At 40.7% G+C, this 23897-nt stretch overlaps 1 gene segment (V, D, J or C); it reads left to right on the top strand.

Annotated features, from left to right (window-relative positions):
* The first annotated feature begins 1417 nt into the window (after window positions 1-1417).
* LOC144698013 (Ig heavy chain C region-like) lies at window positions 1418-21259 on the top strand. The segment is given in 8 exon segments: window positions 1418-1514; window positions 1640-1998; window positions 9056-9269; window positions 10218-10529; window positions 14151-14456; window positions 14956-15285; window positions 20881-21008; window positions 21149-21259. Coding segments are annotated over 8 exon segments (1704 nt in total).
* Window positions 21260-23897: the final 2638 nt, after the last annotated feature.

The raw sequence follows: 23897 nt of genomic DNA, 5'->3' as shown, positions 1-23897 counted from the left end.
GCCAGCTGAGCTGGTATCACACAGATATAAAGAACACATGAACTACTCTGATACTAATGTTTGATTAATTTAATAATTTTGTAATTTACCCAATGGTCTGCAGACGGCAGAGTTACAATCCCAATCTGGAGACTGACTGGGAAATCAAATTATTCACTGAAATTTTAGTATAATTGTAATGGCAGGCTTTATACTTTCACATGTAACCCGTTGGTACATTTGGTCTTGGCAACTGAAAAGCTGAACACAACAGGTTTGATATCACCATAAATTCAATGATTTATCTTCCTTGGTGAAAATTAACAACATCAAAAAAAATCAAACTCGTGATGCCCCAAATCTCTGAATATAATTTATGGTTTAGTGGGGTCACCCAGATCGATATTGCTTTATCTGCATTGCTAAATATTTCCCCATGGTTTGTGCGATGAATATGTCACATCAATTAGAAAGGTAGACATGGTGATTTAATTCATAACTAAACAGGGTTCGGCTGGACTGTTTCAGCCTCATCACACAAACATTCCTCGGTGTAAATCTCAACTTCTCCCATTTAGAATCGTTCAGTGTGAAATGAACGAACAATATTCACACTGGTGACCTGAAAGCCAGTGGAAAATTAATTCAGGGAGGATTGTTTTAAAGTGAAGCTTCACTTTTCACGATGGATTATAGCTGAAATTAAATGACATTATTCCGAAACTGTCGATGTCCTGAGACAAATAGAATCGCCATCTCTGGACAAATATCAGTAACATTTGCATCTTTTATCCCACAGATAGGGGAAAATGGAAATAAAGAAGACTTGAAGTTAAACCGTGCATTTCACAACCAGAGGACACATTAAAGCGCTTTATAGGCAATGAAGATTTGTTTATTTATAAACATATAATCACCATTGTATTGCAAGGAAAGACGACCGTGAATTTACACATAGGAAGATCCAACAAACTGCACTGTGATAAATCACCAGATAAGCTGATTTTGGGATGTTGGCTGAAGGAGAAATATTGGCCCCAGGGGATCTCTCCCTTCATCTTCGAAATAATTCCATGGGAGCGTTTAGGTCCATCTGAGAGGAATTGGACACTGAGCACATGTGAGGTGTTTATTGGGAATACAAAGGTTCGCCCTGAATCAATTTAAAACCAAACCTGCTTTGGAGAGAGAGTATCTCATCACAAAGGATAAATAGACAATCAAAAAAGATACATTTGTGGAACACGGAATATTAATGGTTAATAATTGTTTACACAGCTGGACCCAGACAGGAAAAGAGAGGAGGAGTCAGGCTGTTAACTGTGGGAGGAGAGTGACTCCCATTCTCCAGCTCTCTCTCTCTCTCTCTCTCTTATTTGGCTCTAGCCGGTATAAATAGCGGGACGGTCCAGCTCCGGGTTCACAATCCGCAGGTGTCGCTGCGACGGAGAGTCACACTCCTAAGTCAGTTATACCCAGAGACTGAAGGATGGGATTTGCGCTGTGCCTTTGCTTCTTCTTGGCTTACTCCACCTGTGAGTATCCCTGACTGTATAAGTGATACAACAGAAGGATGCTTCTTTTCTGATATCGCATTGTTATTTCATTCACTGATTTGATTGTTTTCTAATGTAATTACATTTTTTCCATTCGCTAACAGATGTCCAATCCGCCATCGTGCTGACCCAGCCGGCTTCAGAGACCGCCAAGCCCGGAGAATCTCGCAAACTGTCCTGTTCAGTGAGCGGGTTCAGTCTGGACAGCAACTATGTGAGCTGGGTTAAACAGGTTCCTGGGAAAGGGCTGGAGTGGCTCCTTGTTTACAGAAACCCCTCGGATACCACGTATTACGCGCCTGGAGTCGAAGGTCGAATCATCCCATCAAGAACCTCGTCCACAACTTACATTGAGATCAAAAATCTGAGACCCGAGGACACAGCGAGGTATTACTGTGCAAGAGACTCACAGCGACCTGAACAAGCCCAGAGCTCGTACAGAAACCGCAGAGAAATAATTACAGTGAATCATTGGTCAGTATTAGCGCAAAATAGGTTAAGAGATGTGATTGAACCTAGAGTGCAAAGTTACATTTTCCAAAGCAATAAAGTGGCGAAGAATAAAAACAAAATGTTGACTAACTCTGTATATTAAAGAGCATAGTTACCGCTTAGAATGTGCACAACTGACGACCAGGAGCCAAATGGAAATATTGGCAAATTATTACGTGAATGGGGATAATTTTAGCCTAAAGTTCTGCTCCTGAGTAAAACTCTTCGATGAAATGTAATCAAAATCTGCAAATCTTCTGATGACTGAAAGGTTTTATTTCTTGGAGCAACAATCAGTGAGTGAGAGCATTATTTGTGCTGGTGCTTATCACTGTGGTACTACAGTGGGTCACGGTGCTGTGTATAGCGGACTCCTCATACAAATACCCCAGAGAGGGACTTTGATCAAATCTGCGATCAGTATCACACCAGGAAAGTCAAATAAAATAAATATGACCAACAATAAGGGTTTGAAGGAACACTGAATTACGAAAAATGTATAAACGTCTCCGTATGTAGTAATGTTGATTGTCTTGCTAAATAGGGGCACAGATTTAAAGGCTTATTTCGATCCGCTTTATAAACATAATGAAGAGTACTAACTGAAATGTCACAATGATTTACTCCTACAGTATTCATAATCAGGTTTCTCACACCGCCGTGGATTTGAATCTCTGTATTTCACATTTAACTGTCCGCCACAGTTTCTGACATGGTGCATCTCACAGTGATACAACTGGGTGGCACAGCCGTTACTGTTAATGCAAAAACCTCATCGGGGCTAATTGATTGCATTTGGGTCAATGCATTTTTTCTTACAATACAACTATATTAAACAAAGCCCTATCTGTGCCTGGAACTCTCCAACTGACAGGTTTCAAGAGGTGCTAAAGTGTTAATTATTAAATCATTGGTTGTTGATGTCAATGCATGATCATCAGTTACTCTGTGAAATACAAATAAAACAGTGTAATTTATAAAGTGTTAAAAAAATTTCACAATTTTACTTTTTTGATAAAGCCGATCATGATTTTACTTTGCCTCTCCGTTTGTAACATTTAAATTAATATTGAATTTCTCCCCTTGTGTGCAGAACTGGTTATTGTGTGACCCAGAGCAGCGAATGTAACACTGTGACTATCCTGGCTACTGGGGACAAGGGACCATGGTGACGGTGACTGCAGGTAAGAAACATGCCTTCATTCTGTGCTGTTGGATTTGCTTCATTGTTTCATATTTCTGTTTATTTTAGTCATTAATGTGTTAACCGAAACTTTGTATTCTGTGTTTAAAATGTTTCATTTAATTATGCTGCAAAGGGATTGAACAATTCTCCTGCTTCTCGGCAAAAATAAAAGCTCTGGGGGTTTTAAGGTCTTGTTTGAGTGATGTGCCTTTTATCTGCTGATGAGGCTTTGTGCCTGGCTTACTTTAAATACATGAGTTTTGTTAAACAGTTTGGTGTTTCTACCATGTTTAATCTCGGTGACATCTGATTGCTGCAAGTTTTCTAATCGACTGAAAACATTGTGTTTAAAAGTGTTGGAAATAACATTGTAGACAGGAAACCGAGTATTATCAAGGTCAAAAATGTCATATTAAACTATGGGTTTTAAAATAAATGTTTATCATGTTTATTTGTGTTAACTGCGCTGAAAATTATCAATATATTGTTGACGAATGTTCATCTTAAATAAGTGAAATGCTACCATAACTAAGAACAACAGAGTTAATAAATTTCCTGCCTGGGTCTGGTTTAAATGAAAACAACTTGAAACATTATAATGCAGTAATATTGCCAGATATTACTAAAATATACCGTAAAAATCAACACAATGGATTAAACACGATCCATCGAAATATAATTCTTCTGCCATTGTTTCATATTTCTGTTTATTTCAATAAATAACTTATTCAATGAAAGGCAACTTCGGTGCGATGTGTTGAGGTTTATTTGAAATGTTGCATCTGATTCTGCTGAAAGGGCTTAGGTAATTAAGCAGTTGTTGGATTCAGTCCCTCGGTGTTGTTATTTTAGTGTTAAGTGCTGAGGAGAGTATGTGCCTGGGTTACTTTGAACAGTTAAAGCTCATGGACCTGTTTGGTGATTCTAAAACATGTAATGTCGATCACATCTGATTAAACCATTATGAAGGAGGGTTATAGTTACAAAGCAGGCGGGCTTTTAAATCAATATTGATAGATATACTGATGCATTTTTATTTTAGTGCTAATTGCAGATTTAACAATTAATATTTTGCATCCGATACTCCTACTTAATGCTTGAAGTAACACTGCAATGTTAAAGTACATAACCAGCGAATTTGAACTGTGATGGGGAGTTAAATGTATATAACTCAAACGGCTATAATGCGGCAATATTTCTCAAGATTACAACAATAAAAAATAATATTGATAGACATTTAGCAGATAATTTGTGCTATCCACAACTCTGCTGCAAAACGCAGCACAATTAATAGCAGCCGGACAAATGCAGAGGTTCCAGCAATTTCCATTGTTTTTTCTTACTATAATACACACTGATCGCACTGCAGTGTTTAGTTCAAACAGGGATTTTAAATTAATTGGTTCCTCCCTGTTTTACGCAAGTTGAAAGGTGCAAATTAATAATCAATATTAAATGCGTTTTGTAAATTGCAGCTCGCTAATTTAATATATCTGCCGGGTTGCTGAACCTTTGCTGTGCAGCCAAACAGCGTTGTTTCTTCAAATTTAGACCATTATCACTAAACCAATCTTAAACAGTTTACAGTTAAAGAATTGCTCAATAATTCTATTCAAATTCAGAGAAAGTCCAAAATGCATAAGGCTGGAGATGGACAAACATTGCAATTGAAGCAAGTTGGCTTAGTTTTAAATGTAACTTCTGAATTGAAGAACAACAACCAATCTTGCAAAGCTGTGAGATATACGGGTTGAATTAAATGGAAGCTACCTTTAATTCTCATTAAAATTGTTGTTCTTTTTGCTCGTGGAGTTTCAGTGTCTCAGGTGATGCAGTGGAATTGTTATCTCTCAGTTCTGCATTGATGGTTGTGGATCTTAATTTCAATAAGTAGCATTATATATTTAAACAGAAATTGCTGAAAAAAATACTCAACAGGACTGGCAGCATCTGTCCATGGAGAAGCAGAGATCTGAAGAAGAGTCATACCGATTCGAAACGTTAACTCTGTTTTTCTCTGCACTGATGCTGCCAGACGTGCTGAGTTTTGCCAGCATTTTCCGTTTTTATATCAGATTCCCAGCATCCGCAGCATTTTATGTTCATTATATATTTAAAACTCATTTACGTGCATTATGTGGATTACGGGAATGGTCTATCGAAACTTGGCTGTATTATTATCTAGGGGAGGCTCCGAAAATGGCGACAAACTGCCAGGGCTACATTAATTGTTAAAAATAAAAATGCTGTTGAAATGTGGGATGATATTTAAACTCCGGAGTCCTGCTTTAGTGACTAGAGGATATCGCAATCCATTTTTTTATTACCGATTTGAGTACCCGGATAGTGTTTGAACAATGTTAAGCTGCCCACTTATAATTCTATCATGTGAAATACACGTTTAGAACAGAAGTGCTTTTATGTCTTGCCAACGTAGTTACAAACATGAAAAGCTTACACGGGTGTAGTTATAGGAGCACATTCTTATAAATTTTTGATCATCTTAATTTATTAAAAGTAAGATAATATATTTGTCCGAATGTGTATCTCATTATTTGTTTAATTTAAGAAATGTCACCTTAATTTAATTAAGCCGATTATTAACAAGAGACAAATCAGAAGAAGAATAAAATTATTAACTAACTTGGCATAATAGGGTAAAATATCAACAATGTGAAAATAGAATCTAAGATCAGTGCAAACTCATTACAAAAAAAATCTCTCAAATGTGCTGCGCTGAGTCCAGGATTAAAGTTAAAACTCATGGTTGGAGAATTTTAAAAATTATTTTCAGTTAACTTGGAAAGCAACATGTTTCTTACTCAGCTGCCTTCAGCTCCTTTGGATGTTTTTGTACAATTTAATTAATTACCTTCGTGTATTGCCTCAGCAGTTTCAATGCTTACACATAATTCTGAAATTATGTCAGTGAATAATCGGATTTCAGTGTAATTATCTCCCGATTTGTTAAATTCTTGTTCTGTTACAATGTCCCTGTTATAGACATAAATTACCATGAATGTAAATTATTTTGATGAACCTGTTCTCAGCCAAACTAACTCTAAGGCTGTTGTGAAAACTGTACACAGACAGGGAGATATTGCAGCCCCTCAAAGGGAGTTTTTCAATTTAGAATCAGCTTCATTTCAAAGAAGTGACGTGGTCATAAATTTACAGAAGTTTTAATCTATTCAAACGGATTAATGGATACTGGAGAAATCTATCTTTAATAGAATGATTTTTGCATTGTTTATGTCTGTTCTGTTTCTATGTGCGTGGTCACTGTGCGAGAATCAGAAGCCTGCTGGCTGTTTGTGAACTTTCTGGTTCATTCTCCTGTATTTCAGGGAATTAATTTCGAACCATTATATAAGAAGTTTGTATATCCGAGGAAGGTGCAAGTCTGTTCTTAAGTTTGAGAAGGTGTCTCATAAATAAGATCAGTATCCCAGTTTGTTGAATTCAGAAGGAATGCAACGTGTAGAAAGATATTTTTCCTGTTCAGTGTTTGCTGTATCAGAGCCGGTGGTTTGTTGATGGTCCAGTCTAAGCGCAAGTTTTAACTAACAATGCGGAATAGAGGGCGTTTTAGAACGCATCCCACCATTACTATTCCTGAAACACAGCGCTTCACAGGACTGTGCAAAGAGAGTTTTAGTATAATTCACCTGTTCTGTATCTGACATGAGCGTGTTGGCACTCTCAATTTTCAAGGAACTTTAACCAGTATCAAACACATTGGCCGTGAGTACTCCGAATTAGGTATGTAAAATTAAATGCCTTAATTCCTCCAATGAAGTAGCAGATCATTAATTTGAAGCACATTTCATTCTAAAAAAAAAGCCAAGTTTCTGATGAAGGGATGATGATTAAACATTTTCAATAACAGATAATATTTGAATCAGATTGTCCTGACATAAAGATCAATTTCAGGACAGTTAAATGAAGTGACTGTAACGTTACCTTCTGCGATATGATCGAATCTGGAAATAAATTGTGCAGCTTAATTGGACAGTATGGTGCCTTACTCCTTGTCTAATGCAAACTACTGTGGGAATGAAAGCTGGAAAAATATGAATTTAACTTAACTCAATGCACAACCTGATTCCAACTGCCCTAAGGACATTTGATGAACTATCATAGAGGCAGTTTTACTGTTGTCCTAAGGGCTTTACTAGAGCTGTGAATTTGATGTGGAACTTCAATGTTCATCTCTCTTGTATCTAATCAGAACAGTCTGTGAACTGTGAACATTTGATTGTGCAGTGTAGATGAAACGCCTTTTTCTGAACATGTATCTATTCATGCATCCGTTTTTCCATCCATCGATGCAAAGATCCATATATCGATCTGTTTGTCTGTCTGTCTGTCTGTCTGTCTGTCTGTCTGTCTGTCTATCTATCTATCTATCTGTTTACCTGCCTACCTTGTCTATCTGTTTGTCTGTCTGTCTGTCTCTATCTTCTATCTCTATCTATCTATCTATCTATCTATCTATCTATCTATCTATCTATCTATCTATCTATCTATCTATCTATCTATCTATCTATCTATCTATCTATCTATCTATCTATCTATCTATCTATCTATCTATCTATCTATCTATCTATCTATCTATCTATCTATCTATCTATCTATCTATCTATCTATCTATCTATCTATCTATCTATCTATCTATCTATCTATCTATCTATCTATCTATCTATCTATCTATCTATCTATCTATCTATCTATCTATCTATCTATCTATCTATCTATCTATCTATCTATCTATCTATCTATCTATCTATCTATCTATCTATCTATCTATCCATCCATCCATCTGTTTATCTGCCTGTCTCTCTCTCTTTCTCTATCTCTATCGATCGATCGATCTATCTATCTATCTGTTTGTCTATTTATCTATCTACCGATCTCTTTAACTCTCTATTTATCTATCTACCTATGTATCTATCTATCTTTTTATCTAACCAAAATAGCTGATAATAATGGATTATTTGTAAACACATTGAGCATTGACAGCTTTGGAGAGTTAATTCTGAATTGTGATTGGCCGAAAGCCAACCGTCCATGCTATCAAATAGTGTCATTGAACAACTCTGGGTCATGCTTTATAAAAGTGCTAAAAGTTTGTCTGTAAGTAATGAACCTAGTCGATCCACCGGTCGGAGTTACAGAATCTTTAGAGCAAATGCTGCCAAGCATCATCCAAGTTTATCCCCTGAAAACAACAACATGTTGAACATGAAACTAGAATAGATTAGTTTAAAAACCCCTCTGGCCCACTGATGTCCTTCATGGAGGATAATCGGCCATCCTGGCCTAGAGATAGCTAAATGTTGCTGTATTAAAATAGTCATTTGCTGGTGATAAGAGGTTGATAGTAAAATACTTTAAGCGAGAGCTCAGTGGAAATAATGAGGAAGGGTCTAAAGTGAAAATGTTTGAGGAATGATTGATGTTTTCCTCAGCAGATGAGCAAGGGCTGGAGGAAGCCCAGGTTACAATATCCCTTATTTAACTCGCAATTATGTGGCCTCATGTGCAGTATTTCCCTTTTCCGACTTGTGCCTCATCTTGTGTACAAGACTGGCCATCATGGCGGCGTGTCCCGTTGGGCATATCAACTCCTAAATGCAGTTTCTGATCAGAGTATTTTGGAAATAAATGATACCAATCTTAAACTTCGAACAATTTGCTTATTTCATAAGCACGAATCAAATTTTTAACTTGTTTAATTGACTCTTCCTTCCCAGCGACATCGTCTCCCCCCACCCTCTACGCCCTCCTCTCCTTCTGTGAACAAGCAAACACTGCTGGCTCCGTGACCTACGGCTGTTAGGCTGCGGACTACTCCCCCGAAATCACCAGCGTTTCCTGGAAGAAAGATCAAGAGACGATCACAGCTGGATTGAAGACTTACCCATCAGTGCTGAACAAGAAGGGGACCCACACCCTGAGCAGCCAGTTAACCATCACCGAATCAGAGGTGGGAAGCAGCACAATCTACTGCGAGGTTCGACGGAGCGACTCGGTCTGGGTGAAGGAAATGCCAGGTTCGTGTTGTGGGATGCACAGGGCGGCAGTGCCGGGGCTGGGTGAAGGGTGAATGTGGTCAGCAAATGAGTTATGTTCAAATTCTGCATCACATGGGTTAGAATGGAATGAGAGTATTGTGTATAGTTTAGGTGCCCATATCACACTTAGTGTATTGTGGATACCTGTATTCTCCACATCACACTTAGTGGATTGTGTAGAGTTCTGGCCTCCACATCACACTTAGTGTGATATGGACAGCTCTGGTCTCCGCATCACAGTTATTGCACTGTGGACAGTTTTGTTCTCCGCGTCACAACTTAGTGTACTGTGTATAATTAAGGTCTCCACATCACAATAGGTGTACTGTGTGCAGTTATCCCCTCCATATCACACCGAGTATACTGTATGTAGTTCTGGTTTCCACGTAAGGAGAATGCTACAGAGGCGTCACAATAGGAGCTAAACTACTTACAAGGACAATACCAGAGCTGATAGATTACTTCTGTCAAGTAACAGTGAATAGGCTGGTGGTCATTTCTCTACAAAATAAAAATCTGTGGTGTGACCGAATAAAGGTCCTCAGACTTCTGAAATAATTTGATAGACTACACAAGAATTAGAGCTCATGTTTACAACAGAATGTTAAAAAAAAACAATTGGCAAATCTGAATCTTCTTTACACCAAGGATGAGCAGAATGTGGGACTTCTTGTAGGTGAGACGTTACTGAGACCCTGTTCAGGGGAATCTTAATAGATACATGAGGGAGATTGTAAAGAAGGTGGTTTTTATACTGCAAGATGAAGTAGAGCGAGAGGAAGTTCTTGTGGATCCTACAGTCCAGCATTGAACTATGGGGCCGGCTGGCCTGGTTCTGTCCTGTGGATTTTATGTAAATAGTTTTACAGTTTTTAATTGTTTGGTTTGAAGCAAAATTATTTCCAAATAATATGAATTTTCTTGCAGATATTGTGGTGCATCATCCAACTGTTCTCCTCACCGTGAGTCCCAGTGACGAAATCACAAGCAGCAGATTTGCAACCATCGTCTGTTCAATCGTTGACTTCCGTCCAAATTCAATCAACGTGAAGTGGATGAAGAATGGACAGGCCATGGACTCGGGCTTCGTCACCTCTCCCGGCTTTGAAGTGAACGAGAACTTCTCAGCGACCAGTCAGCTGACAGTCCCCGCTGGGGACTGGTTCAGTCACACGCTCTATACCTGCCTGGTCACTCATAAAGGGGTCACTCAAAGCCGAAACATCACCAAACCTGATGGTAAGAGACACAACCCAAGAAATTTCAAGGCCATTCTTGGTGCCAATCTCTGTCCAAGCCAAGAATTATTTTGGAATGATTAAAATTCAGAGAATGTCTCCCATTTGCCAATTTGCCCGCTTGCGTTTCCTTCCAAAGGAAACAAAAACACACTGAAGTAATCCTATCATTTACACAGCGTCTTTATCAGCATCAGATTGTCCTAAAACACTTAACAGCCAATGAATGACCGTGAAAATGTGCTCATTGTCGTAAAGCAGAATATTCAGCAGCGATTTGCTGTACAACAGTTTCCTATAAACTGGGACATGATGCTGACTGGATTTATTTATTTATTAATTGATTTCATTCTGTATGTTGAGGGACACATGTTGTCCAGCAAACAGACACACTTTAGCTAATCATTTACATTTTTTTTTCCAGATTTCCAGCAATATTTGGATTTTAGAACTAAATAACATTTTTGGTTTTGCTGCTGGGGATGGTTCAAAGTAACTCAGGAGGGGCGTAGGAACAAGGAGTGAATGTCAGAGAGTAATACCAGGGTGCATGGAATTCTGGGAGAGGCAGCTAACACAAAAGAGGGTATAGTCAGTTAATAGATGGAGTCAGGAGAAGGGAGCATGCAATGAAGCCTAAATCAGCGTTGCACTGCATGTATGTGAATGCACGGAGTATAGTTAATAAAATTTGGGAGTTACTGTCGTAGATTGTCTTGTGGGATTATGATGTTAGGGCGATAACGGAGATAACGGTAAGCTTAAGGAAGGGCAAAATTGGGTGTTAAATATTCCTGGTTACAAGATGTTCAGAAAAGACAGGAGAGGGCATAGAAACGGGGTGGGGTGGTCGTGGCGTTTTTGGTTAAGGAGAATATTGCAATACTGGAGAAAAAAATGTGTCAGGCGATTCAAGGACAGTGCCAATTTGGCTGGTGCAAAGGAATAAGAAGGGTGCAATTACATTGCTGGGTGTAATGTGTACTCCGGAATAGGCAGTGGGAAGATAGAGAGGAGCATGGAAATAACAGAGAGGTTTAAACATCATCGACTAGTTATAATGGAGGGGGGAGGGGTTCATTACCCGAATATATACTGGGATAGTGGTACCGTAAGGGGCAGTGAGGGAGCAGCATTCCTAGATTATACTCTGGAGAATTTCCTACAGCTGTGTGTGTCCAGTGCAAGAAGAAAGGAGGCACTGCCTGACATCGTTCTTGGGATTGAGGTGGGCCAAGTAAATAAATTGACAGGAGGGGAGCATTTAGGGGACAGTGATCATTGTATCATAAGGTTAAGGATGACGGTGGAAAATCACATTGATGAATCCAGGGTAAGAATAGTCAACTTGCAGAGAGCGGACTTCAATGGGGCAAGAATGGGGCTGGGCCTGATAGACTGGAACCAAAGGTTGGTGGGAAAAACAGTAGCTGAACAATCGGCAAACTTCAAAGGTGAGATGGTTTCGGCACAGTCAAAGTATGTTCCCTCAAAGGGGAAGGGCAGGAGAAGCCAATCCAGAGCTCACTGGATGGCAATGGGGATAGAAATTAAGTTAAGGAAGAAAAAATGTGCTTACAGCAGATGCCGGGTAGCAAATACATTTGAGAACCAAGCTGAATGCAGAAGGTTCAGAAGGGATGTGTAAAAGAAAATACGAGAAGCAAAGAGGGATAATGAAAAAAGACTGACAGCTAACATAAAAGGAAATCCCAAAGTATTCCATAAGCATATGAATGGTAAAAGGGTTGTAAGAGGAGGAATAGGCCGATTAGGGATCAAAAAGGAGATTTACACATAGAGGCAAGAGGCATGGCTGAGGTGTTAAATGAATACTTTGCAGCTGTCTTTACCTACGAGGTAGATGTTGCCCAGGCCATGGTGACAGAGGAGGAAACTCAGTCACTAGAAGGGTTTAAAATTGATAAGGAGGAGGTATTGCATCAGCTGTTGGCACTTAAAGTTGATAAGGCACCGGGACCGGGTGAGATGCGTCCAATAGTACTGAAGGAAGTGAGAGTGGAAATTGCAGAGACACTGACAATAATTTTTCAGCGTTCCCTGCATTTGGGGGAGGTTCTGGAGGACTGGAGAATTGCAAATATTACGCTCTTGTTCAACAAAGTTTATAAAAGTCTGTCCTGCAATTACAGACGAGTCAGTTTAACTTCGGTGGTGGGGAAACTTCTGGAAATAATTATTCCGGATGGAATTAATATCATATGGGATAATGTAGATTGATTAGGAAGAGTCATCATGGATTTATTAAAGGAAAATCCTGTATAACTAACTTTCTGGAGTTTTTTCAAGAGTTAACAGAGATGGTTAATGAGGGCAAGGCCGTTGATGTGGTCTATATGGACTTCCAAAAGGCTTTCGATACAACACACAACAGACCTGTGAGGAAAGTTATAGATCATGGAATTAAAGGGACAATAGCTAAGTGGGTAAATATTTATATATATAAATGATCTAGATCTTGGTTTACAGGGGACAGTTTAAATGTTTGTGGACGACGCAAAACTTGGGAGAATTTGGGGAAATGTGATGTCACACTGACAAAGCAGGCAGTCCCGGGCCCTAACAGTTGATGTTGAAGTCGGTACCTCTCACAATACAGTACTCGATCAGTACTACATTTCTGGTATCAGCTACACTTGTGTTCAAACATCTGGAGTGGGGATTGAACCCATGTTCTTTCTGAATCAGAATCCCCCGATGATCAGGATTCCATCAACTCACAAAACACCGTGACATTTTGTTCAAAAGTTGGACAGTGAGTGAGGAGTCATTGGTTTTAATTTTATCCGAAATTGATTGATCACATTGTGAGTAGGATCGATGTCTGCAGGCCTTTACTGGTAATTGCCCACGACTTCAATTCCGACAAAGATGTGCACTTTATTTCTGCTGCTGTTTTCAGATTGAGCAGCGCTGATAGCAGTTTTCATCGTCTCGGCTGCAATCCTTTGAGTACAAAAGTCTAATGAGTGATCGAATTGCGGTGTTTCGGTTAATTAATGAAATTGGAAAAGGGGAGAAATGTTTAGTCCTCCAAATTAGGGATAGGAAAATCCTGAGGAAGGCGATTTTGACAACATTTTCCTCACACTGTGAAATATTATCACTTTCCTTTTCCCCAAGATTTTCTGAGGCTGGGAATCAATTGACATTTCAAAAAAAGAGATTAACATTGTTTTTTTGAAAATGTTATCGCACGTGACAGAACGGGGAGGATAAATGGGTTAAGGCGCACATTATTCTTACAGAGAGACATAGAGAGCTGAATGGTCTCCTCCTGTGCTGTGAGCATTCTATCATTCTCTGATTCCTTGATTTCGGGACGAGTGATAATCTGTCTATAAAACAATTGTACCTGAATTTATTCACATTGTTGCACCGGCATTTGGTTTATCCAGTCCCAGTGGTTCTGGCTGGAAATACACATGGAATGTTATGGAGTCTCCCGGAATTATTACAAGTCACTGACCTTCAAATAATGATGGCCTTTACATGGCAGGGAGAGGTCAAATAAATATTCCCGTCGTGAGAGTGAAAGCTGAATACTGGGTTTCTGATTCTGAAGATGATGTTTTGGTTGACATTCATTTCTGCTTCACAGTTTCCGACTGCACCGATCCCGTAATTACTCTACAGCCGCCGCCAATAGAACAGGTCTTACTGGAGGCGACAGTGACCTTAACCTGCATCGTGAGTAACGCCCCTTATGGAGTCCTCGTGTCCTGGACACAAGAGCAGAAGCCTTTGAAATCAGAGATTGCTGTCCAGCCGGGAAAGGATCCTAACAGCGTGGTCAGCAACCTGAACATCTCAACACAAGCCTGGCTGAGTGGGGCTGAGTTCTACTGCGTGGTGAGCCATCAGGATCTGCCGACTCCTTTAAGAAATTCCATCCACAAGGAAGAACGTAAGTGGTGAGAATGAATCAATAAGTGAGCCAGTGTGCAAATTCCCAGTATAAGTTTAAGAACCAATAATTAGTGTACAGTGCATTAATGAGCTTGTCTGATTGGTAATTCCACTAACTAAAACCACTAGGCCCGTATATGAAGCATTTAAGCAGTAAATTCATAAGTAGGTGAATGAACAAGAAACTGTACTGCAGGGTTTGATGATATAAGGTGGGAGGAGCTTGGTGTGCAGTTTAGACACCAGCACAGAACTGTACGGTTGAATGGCCTGTAACTGTTACTGATGAAACGTTACAGTCCAATCCCGCATATTCTCAGAGTAAATGATTGCATCCACTTCTGCTCCGAGCTAGAAAGCCGGTCAGACCCCAAAGTGGAAAATGGAGATCTTGAAATGCCAAAGCAAAACACATTTCTCTCACATCTAACCACCGGCATCATTGTCCCTGAATTTCTCCAGTATTTTTTGTGACATTTATTGTAAATTCTTTGCAGCTAAATATCCGCGGGAACCGTCCGTCTCTGTCCTCCTGCCCCCGGCTGAAGATGTCACCGCTCAGAGATTCATCTCCCTCAGCTGCTTAGTGAGAGGTTTCTCCCCCCGAGAGATCTTCGTCAAGTGGACCGTCAATGACAAGCCGGTGAAACCGGGGAACTACAAGAACACCGAGGTGATGGCGGAGAACGGCAATAACTCCTTCTTCATGTACAGCCTGTTATCAATTGCAGCGGAGGAGTGGGCCAGCGGCGCTTCCTACTCCTGTGTGGTGGGACATGAAGCGATTCCCTTGAAGATCATCAACAGAACGGTTGATAAATCCAGCGGTAAACCGAGTTTTGTGAACATTTCCCTTGCACTGATGGACACCGTTAATTCATGTCAATGAGAATCTATCGCTTAGATTTCTTACGCTAGTAGAAATAATAAAGTATTTTCCTCCAATTATGAATTAAATACACAGCCACTTAATTAATTGTGTTTTCCAGTTTTGCTAATGTTAGGCCTGTTTAGTTGATGTCGGGAATTTACAGATCTCAGACCCGAGTCTTGTACAATCAGTGCCCCCAGCTCACGTACACCCTGGGTTAGAGACAGAATAATTCTCATTCATTACAGAATTCTGCAAACTTACTTCACCAACTTGCCCCTCGCTGAGGTGAATTCTGACAATGTCCCATTTCCCACAAGCACACACAGCAGCAGCATTTAGATCCCGTTGTTCCTGCTTCACTTTTCGTCCATCGATTCAAACTTCTACCAGCTGGAAGTTGCCGCATCGCACCCACTGGGAACTGAAGTGAGGGTCACACGGGAACGCTAAATGTTACTCCACTTAGCCAACATAGAAAGGGGGGAGGGCATTAGTTAACGCAATGTACCTGCACCTCCCCAACAGAGACAACCGGAGAGGAAATTGTTTAGCCAACGAGAGGGAGTGGAGAGGGGAACATTAACTCACTAACCTCCTCGTCCCAGAGCAGAGGGTTTAGAATTGAACAGCTGTCTATGATATGGGTTCAGATACAAGGCGGCTTCTAGCTTCCTGCGCTCAGATTGCAATCTTCAATCATGGCAAACATAGTGCAACATGATGTTTTGAAATGATTTTCAATCTATTTTTCTTGTAAATCACAAGTTGCCGGTGATTTTTCATAATCCAAATCAGAACTGCTGATTCCATCCTTCCTGTGTTCCTGGTTCTGTTTCTAATGTGTCTGGGGTCCTTCTGTTTAATTGTTGCATTCTATCGCTTGATGTCACATTGAATCCCACAGAAAATACAGTCATACACAGAATGGCGAATAGTTTTCTCAATCGATCAGACCTTCACGGTCAGGCCACGTTATTGATGCTCAGCGATGTGTGGAACAATAATAATAAAAACACATACAACACACTGACACAAGTTCATAAACACATACACACACAAACACACACGCACAGGAAAAGACACACTCATACATGCCCTGGCACGAGATCACACACACACACACACAAACTCACACGCACATACAGAAACACACACAAACACACACACATACTCACACACACACACTGACAGAAACAGTGCAAACACAGTAGTAGATAACAAAGCACACACAAACACATACACACACACACACACACACAGAGTCTCACACACACACAAATGCACACACACACATTTACACACACGCAAACATACATAAACAAGCACACACCTCCACACACAAACACACACAGATAAAGACAGACACACACACACACCTTGGCACAAGATCACACACACACAGAGACTCTCTCTCTCACACACACACACACACATATACACATACAGACAAAGACAGGCTCACACAAACCCTGGCACAAGATCACACACACACACACACACATACACAACAAAGGCACACACGCAATCTGACACAAGATCTCTCTCTCTCTCTCACAGAAAAACACACAAAGCAACACAGAGACAGAAACACACGCACACACAAGCAGTGACAGGAAAATGTACACTCACTAGTACGTAAAATACACACACACACACACACACACAAACACACACACTTACATACACACACATACACACGCACACACACTGACAAAGACAGACTCACACACACCCTGGCAAAATATCACACACAGACTCACACACACACAACAAAGACACACACCCAATCTGACACCAGATCTCTCTCACCCTCTCTCACAGACAAACACACAGAGACACACACATGCACTGAAACCAAATTGCATACACACACATAGACAAAGGCAGGCACACACACACACACACAAACATGCACACACACATACACAAACACACACACACACACACACACACTGGATCATGCTCACATGCCCGAACAAATCAACACAAACAGACATACACACATGCAGACAAAAACATGCAGATAGACACAAACACAATCACACACACACACACACACACATACATAAACAAGCACGCACATCCGTGCACACACACACACACACACACACACAAACCCCACTGGGTCATGCACACAAACCCGAACACATAAACACGGGCTGACATACACACAGTGAGGTAAAAACACTCAGACAGGCACAGATGCACACACACACACATACGTAAACAAGCACATGCACACACACACACACACACAAACACACACACAGGCATTGGCACAGACATGCACACACACACACACACAAACACACACAGGCATTGGCACAGACATGCACACACACACACGCACTTACAGACACACAAACACATGCATATACGAGCACACATACAGTTATACACAGACATACACACATTCGGGCACACATGCAGGCAGACAGACAGACACACACACACACACGCACACGCATCCATTGGATCATACACACATGCCCGGACACGTAAATACAGACTGACATTGACACAGACAGACAAACGTAAACAGACAGACACAGAGTCACACATGCATGCATACATACACACACACACACAGACACACACGCACACACACAAACATACATAAGCAAGCAAACACATCGACACACACACACACATTCACACACACACACACACACTCGGATAGACACACACACACAGGCATTGACACAGACATGCGCACACACACACACTCACAGACACAAACACATGATTAACGAGCACACATACAGGCATACACAGACATACATGCATTCGTGCACACAGGCAGGCAGACAGACACACACGCATAAACCCACCAACTGGATCATGCACACTTGCCCGAACACATACACACAGACTGACATTGACACAAACAGACGAAAGCACAAAGCCAGACACAATGGCATCACACACACACACACACACACACAACCACACACACCCCACTGGATCATGCACGCATATCCGAGCACATAAACACAGACTGACATACACACAGACACACAAAAGCACAGAAACAGACACAGAGGCACACACACACATGCACAAGCATACGTAAAAAAGCACACAAATCGACATACACACACACACACATTCACACACACACACACACACATTCGGATAGACACAAACACACAGACATTGACGCAGACATGTGCACACACATGCAATTACAGACACATACACACGCACACATGCATAAACGAGCTCACATACAGGCAAAACAGAGGTACACTTATTTGGGAACACACGCAGGCAGACAGACAGACAAGCACACACACAAGCACACACGCACACATACATACATAAAGAGGAACACACACTCACACACATCCAGACACAAGATCACACAAACACACACACACGCACGCACACACACACACACACACACACACAAACACACACACACACACACAAGCACACACAATCACACAGGCATATGCACAAACCCGCACGCATGTATACACACAAACACACATACACACAAACACATGGACGCATACACACATATACAAAATGAGTCACACAATCAAAACACACAAAGACACATGTAAACGCACACCTCCACACACATAAATATACACACACAAACACACACACAGGCAGAAGATCACACACACACACAAAAATGCACAGGCACACAGAAACACACACACACACAGGTTCATACATAGGCACGGGGAAAGAGGCACACGTACACAAACATGTGCAAGCATGCATACACTCGTAGACAGACACATGCGCACACACATAAACATACATACACAAGCATACATATACACACAAACCATCACACAGACGCATATACACAGAACCACACACACACAAGCACACACAAATGCACATGCAAACACAGACCCTCACAATGATAAACATGCACAGGCATACACACACAAACCAACCCACACACACAAATACACACACACACTCACAAGAGCATACATATACATCGAAAATATGCAGACATGCAAACTCTCAGTAACACACCACACATATGCACAGATGCAAGCTCACACTCAGAAATATACACCCACTCTCGACAAACAAACACACACAGAGAGAGACATGCGCACACACACGCAGGCACCTGAAAATGCAGATACTCTCTCACACACATGCAGTCACAGTCACACACATGCAAACGTGTGTGCGCAAGCACACACAAACACACATGCATAGATACACACAACAGACACAATTACAGATATACACAACCCCATAAGCAGACTCAGACAGGACCTGTAAGCACATACATGAACTTGTTCATTACAATGCTTCAACGAGCACAACAATATAGATTTAACGACACACTATCATACACAATAGTGCACATGCATAGGCATTTCTACAAACACATTAAAATTGACACACGGGCACACAAACAAATAAATGAACAAACAGTAACATTTTGACAAACATAGAACAAGAAACAACTATGAATATATTCACGCACTCACAATAAAACAAACACATATAAACACACGCTTTAGTAAACACAGACACGTAAACATACATTAACACATAGCTAGAAACATCCATGAACACATAAAGGCACGCCTCAACATATTCACACGCTCATGGGGGCACAATCATTAACATATCAAACATAGAACATAAAAAGGCACAATATCAGATATATTAACAGGCATGGTCGTAAACAAACTCTTTATCACAAACATTAATAAGTGAACATAAACAACAACGCATATAAACACATTGATACACACTCATTAACAAATTTACAAACAAACTGATACACACTCATTTACGAAAGAACAAACATACACACAAAGGCGGGCCACACTTAAATAAGAATATCAACGCTCATGCCACAGGAACACAAACATCAACACTCATACAATATGGCACACAAAAACAGTTAAAGGCAGAGCAAGAGATACTCGTGCACATATACGCAAATATTTAAAAAGCACAAAGGCAAATGCCAGGCTACAGACGAAAGTCAATTTGAAATGCACCGTTTTAATGGACACATCTTCCAAAAATTGCTGGGAGCACATAAAGACCCAGGAGACACGCTGAAGCAATGTTCTTAATAATAAACTGATTTAAGTTAATTATGTCCCAAACATCACCACCACAAATAAACAAACAAGATCAAAATTCACAAAAGATATCTAACAGAGTTCAGAGTCTTGGAATTAATACCTATCAGTACCTATCATTAAAATAATTGTTATCAATTGGTAAACCTCCTGAATTTTCCATCATAATATAATCCAGTGATAGGTCGTACAAAATTGATCCAAATGAACTGGTATCGAAGGGAAAAAAAACTCGTTTTCCAATAGAGGCAGGATGAGAAATGTAAAGTGAGAGCAGCTGTTGAGTTAGTAACAGACAGAGATTGTTGAGAGTCAATTATTCATTGATAGATATGCATTGAATATTTAATTACTGAAGCGATCAAAAGCTTCAGGAAGATAAAATAGAATTAATATATTTTAAAAAAAAGTAAGACACCCTCGATTAATAAGAATGTAATTAAAATTTCTCGGTTATATCCCTGTAGATTCCACAGACCGCATCTGGATTGAAGACAATGAGGACGATAACGGGAACATCTGGACAACTGCTTCCACATTCATCGTCCTGTTCTTCCTGAGCATTTTCTACAGTACTGCCGTCACTCTGGTGAAGGTGAGAAGATACAATCCACTAACACTACAATCTGACTGAAGCGGTTTGAAAATTTTCTAAATATTTGAACAATTAAAAACTATAACATAAATGCACCAGATCATAAACATCTGCTTCATTATTTTCTCCCTCTTTTACAGATCAAGTGATCGGTTGAATTTGGACCCCGTAGCCTTTCCTCAGCTGTTCATTAAGATCTCTGTATTCCAATTTAAAATATGTTAACTTAGTGATCCTGAATCTGTAACCGAACCTGTAACAGTATTTCCGTTTACCTGTATGAAATGTGCGAGATGATAATGGTTGTAATGTAATTGAAGCATCTAAGTTCCTTAGAGTTAGGATTTCAATTGTAATTAAGTAACTTTTCTCATTCCTTATTCACTATTTCCCCCTTCCCTTTCCGATAAGCCGCTGTTTTCTCTTTCTGATCTATGTTCCAGTGGTACATACAGTTTACCAACTCAAAGCGCATGTGTTCTATTCCCAACGTGACCCCAGTCATTATATTCATTTCTGTTAACTTTAAAATAAACTTTCCTGTAAAATATTCTCTGAAATTACTAATAAATCTGGAATGAAAAGTGTACTAGCTATGACTTTGCTGAATTCCTTTCTCCAAGACCCATCGACACTGTTCCATTTTCCCTATTACACATTTCTCACAGTTTTACCAGTCCTGTCTGGGATCTGTTTGCACCCAAGGCCCCATTAGGCTACCCATCGTCCCATCCGTGTAAGGAGACCTTTACCTCTGCCTGTTTCTGGCAATTGCCCGAGGCGGAATGATTGAACAGGGAGGGTCACCTCGGTGATTTCACTCTGGGCGGTCACAGTCACATGTCTGGCAATTCCAAACTGTAGGGTTCGGCTTCATCGGAGGCTGATAGACGACAGGAAATTGGAGCGGAAAACTTCCTTTACAATGCCCCATCAAACATTCCCATGCTTGGTGCAGCCGGGGTCAGAAACAGGGTAAAGATTCCTCTGCATTGTCTGATTAAACACTTTGAAGGTGGCGGTGCCACGGGCTAGATATATAACACAGGCAGAATACGGAGCACAAACCAAGGGGCATTTCTAGGGGCTGGAGCGCGTCTGGCACTGATATTTTATTAAGTACAAATCCTGCAAATTATTACAGATCTTTAGGTCTATTGGACATACCGGGGGGTCAAAACGGCGAAAATACTCAAAGACGGGATTCAACGATATGCAGCAAGTAACCATGAACATGGGGCTTGTTCACAGATCCTGGGGCCGATCGGATACTGAGACACTAGCTTCGCATTTTCTCTTAAATACACAAACAGACATAGCCCGCACCTCGCCCTGCCCCACCCCTTTCTGTTAAGCATATACACTGTCCTTATTCCGGTAAACACTCACTGACTCTCCACTTCCACCTTTTCTGTTAAATCCATTAGCCCTGTCATTCTCCCTTCTGCTTCGATAATGAACTGTCTCCCTGATCAGCTTATTCCCACTGATATCATCTCCCTGAACTAACTGAACATCACCCCAGGGATCCTCTTCCCCTGCTCAATTCCCTCTGATACCATCTCCTTGTTCTCACTGAACATCACCCCAGGGGTAAACACGAAAACGCTGGAAAGCTACTGCGGATGCTGGAAATCTGAAACAAAAACAAAAAATTCTGGAAAAATTCAGCAGGCCTGAGAGCATCTGAGGAGAGAGAAATAGCGTTGAAGTTTCGAGTCCGCCTGTAGAAGGGTCATGACGACTCGAAAAGTCCACTCTGTTTCTGCCTCCACAGATTCTATCAGACCTGCTGAATTTTTCCAGAATTTTTGGTTTTTGTTTCAGATTTTCAGCATCCGCAGTATTTTGCATTTATCACCCCAGGGATTTCGTTTTATCTGCTTTATCGTTCCGTAAGAGGATCCTTCAGAGGCTCCCGATCACGGGAATATCAGCAGAAGTTTCTCTTCTTACCCTACTATCTTCCAACAGTTTCCCTCTGAAACTGAGCCGCTTTTCTCTAAAACCCCAGAGTTCATTTGCGAGGTTCCTTGTTGTTGAATATCGGAAGGGTTAGGCAGAGAAAAGTTACCTACACGTCTTAAAGACTCGGAATGATATTTATGAATGGGTGGAGTTAATGCTTAACCCCTTTCTCTCTCCCAATATCTCTCCCTTCCTCTACCGCATTGCCGTTCAGCACATCTGAATCAACAACAGAAAATGCTGCATTTTAAATGATGCATTCTAAACGCATCTGTGGAGAAAAAGATAGGGTTAACGTTTCGAGCCCGCATGGTTCTACATCGGAGTCTTCTTATCTGAACAAAAGTCATACGGACTCGAAACGTTAATCGTGTCTTTCTCTCCACAGGTGCTGTTGGACCTGCTGAGCTTTTCCAGCATTTTCTGTTTTAGTTTTAGATTTCCAGAAACCGCAATATTTTGCTTTATCCGTTCAGGATTTCCCTCCTCTCGTGGCTGCATTTTTCTTTAATTGCCGCCGTTGCACATGGGATTAGGGGTATTGTATTGAGATGGATAGAAAACTGGTTGGCAGACAGGAAACAAAGAGTAGGAGTAAACTGGTCTTTTTCCGAATGGCAGGCAGTGACGAGTGGGGTACAGCAGGGATCGGTGCTGGGACCCCAGCTATTCACAATACACGTTAATCATTTAGATGCGGAAGCTAAATGTAATATCTCCAAATTTACAGATGGCACAAAGCTGGGTGGGAGGGTGAGTAGTGAGGAGGATGCAGAGATGTTTCAGTGTGATTTCGAGAAGCTGAGTGAGTGGGCAAATGCATGGCAGATGCAGTATAATGTGGATAATGTTGAGGTTATTCATTTTGGTAGCAAAAACAGGAAGGCAGATTATTATCTGAATGGCTATAAATTCAGAGAG

This window comes from Cetorhinus maximus, chromosome 23 (genome assembly GCF_964194155.1).
Source record: "Cetorhinus maximus chromosome 23, sCetMax3.hap1.1, whole genome shotgun sequence".
NCBI classification, from domain to species: Eukaryota; Metazoa; Chordata; class Chondrichthyes; order Lamniformes; family Cetorhinidae; genus Cetorhinus; species Cetorhinus maximus.
The sequence above is the reverse complement of the archived record's forward strand: the minus strand, read 5'-3'. Positions and strand labels throughout refer to the sequence as shown.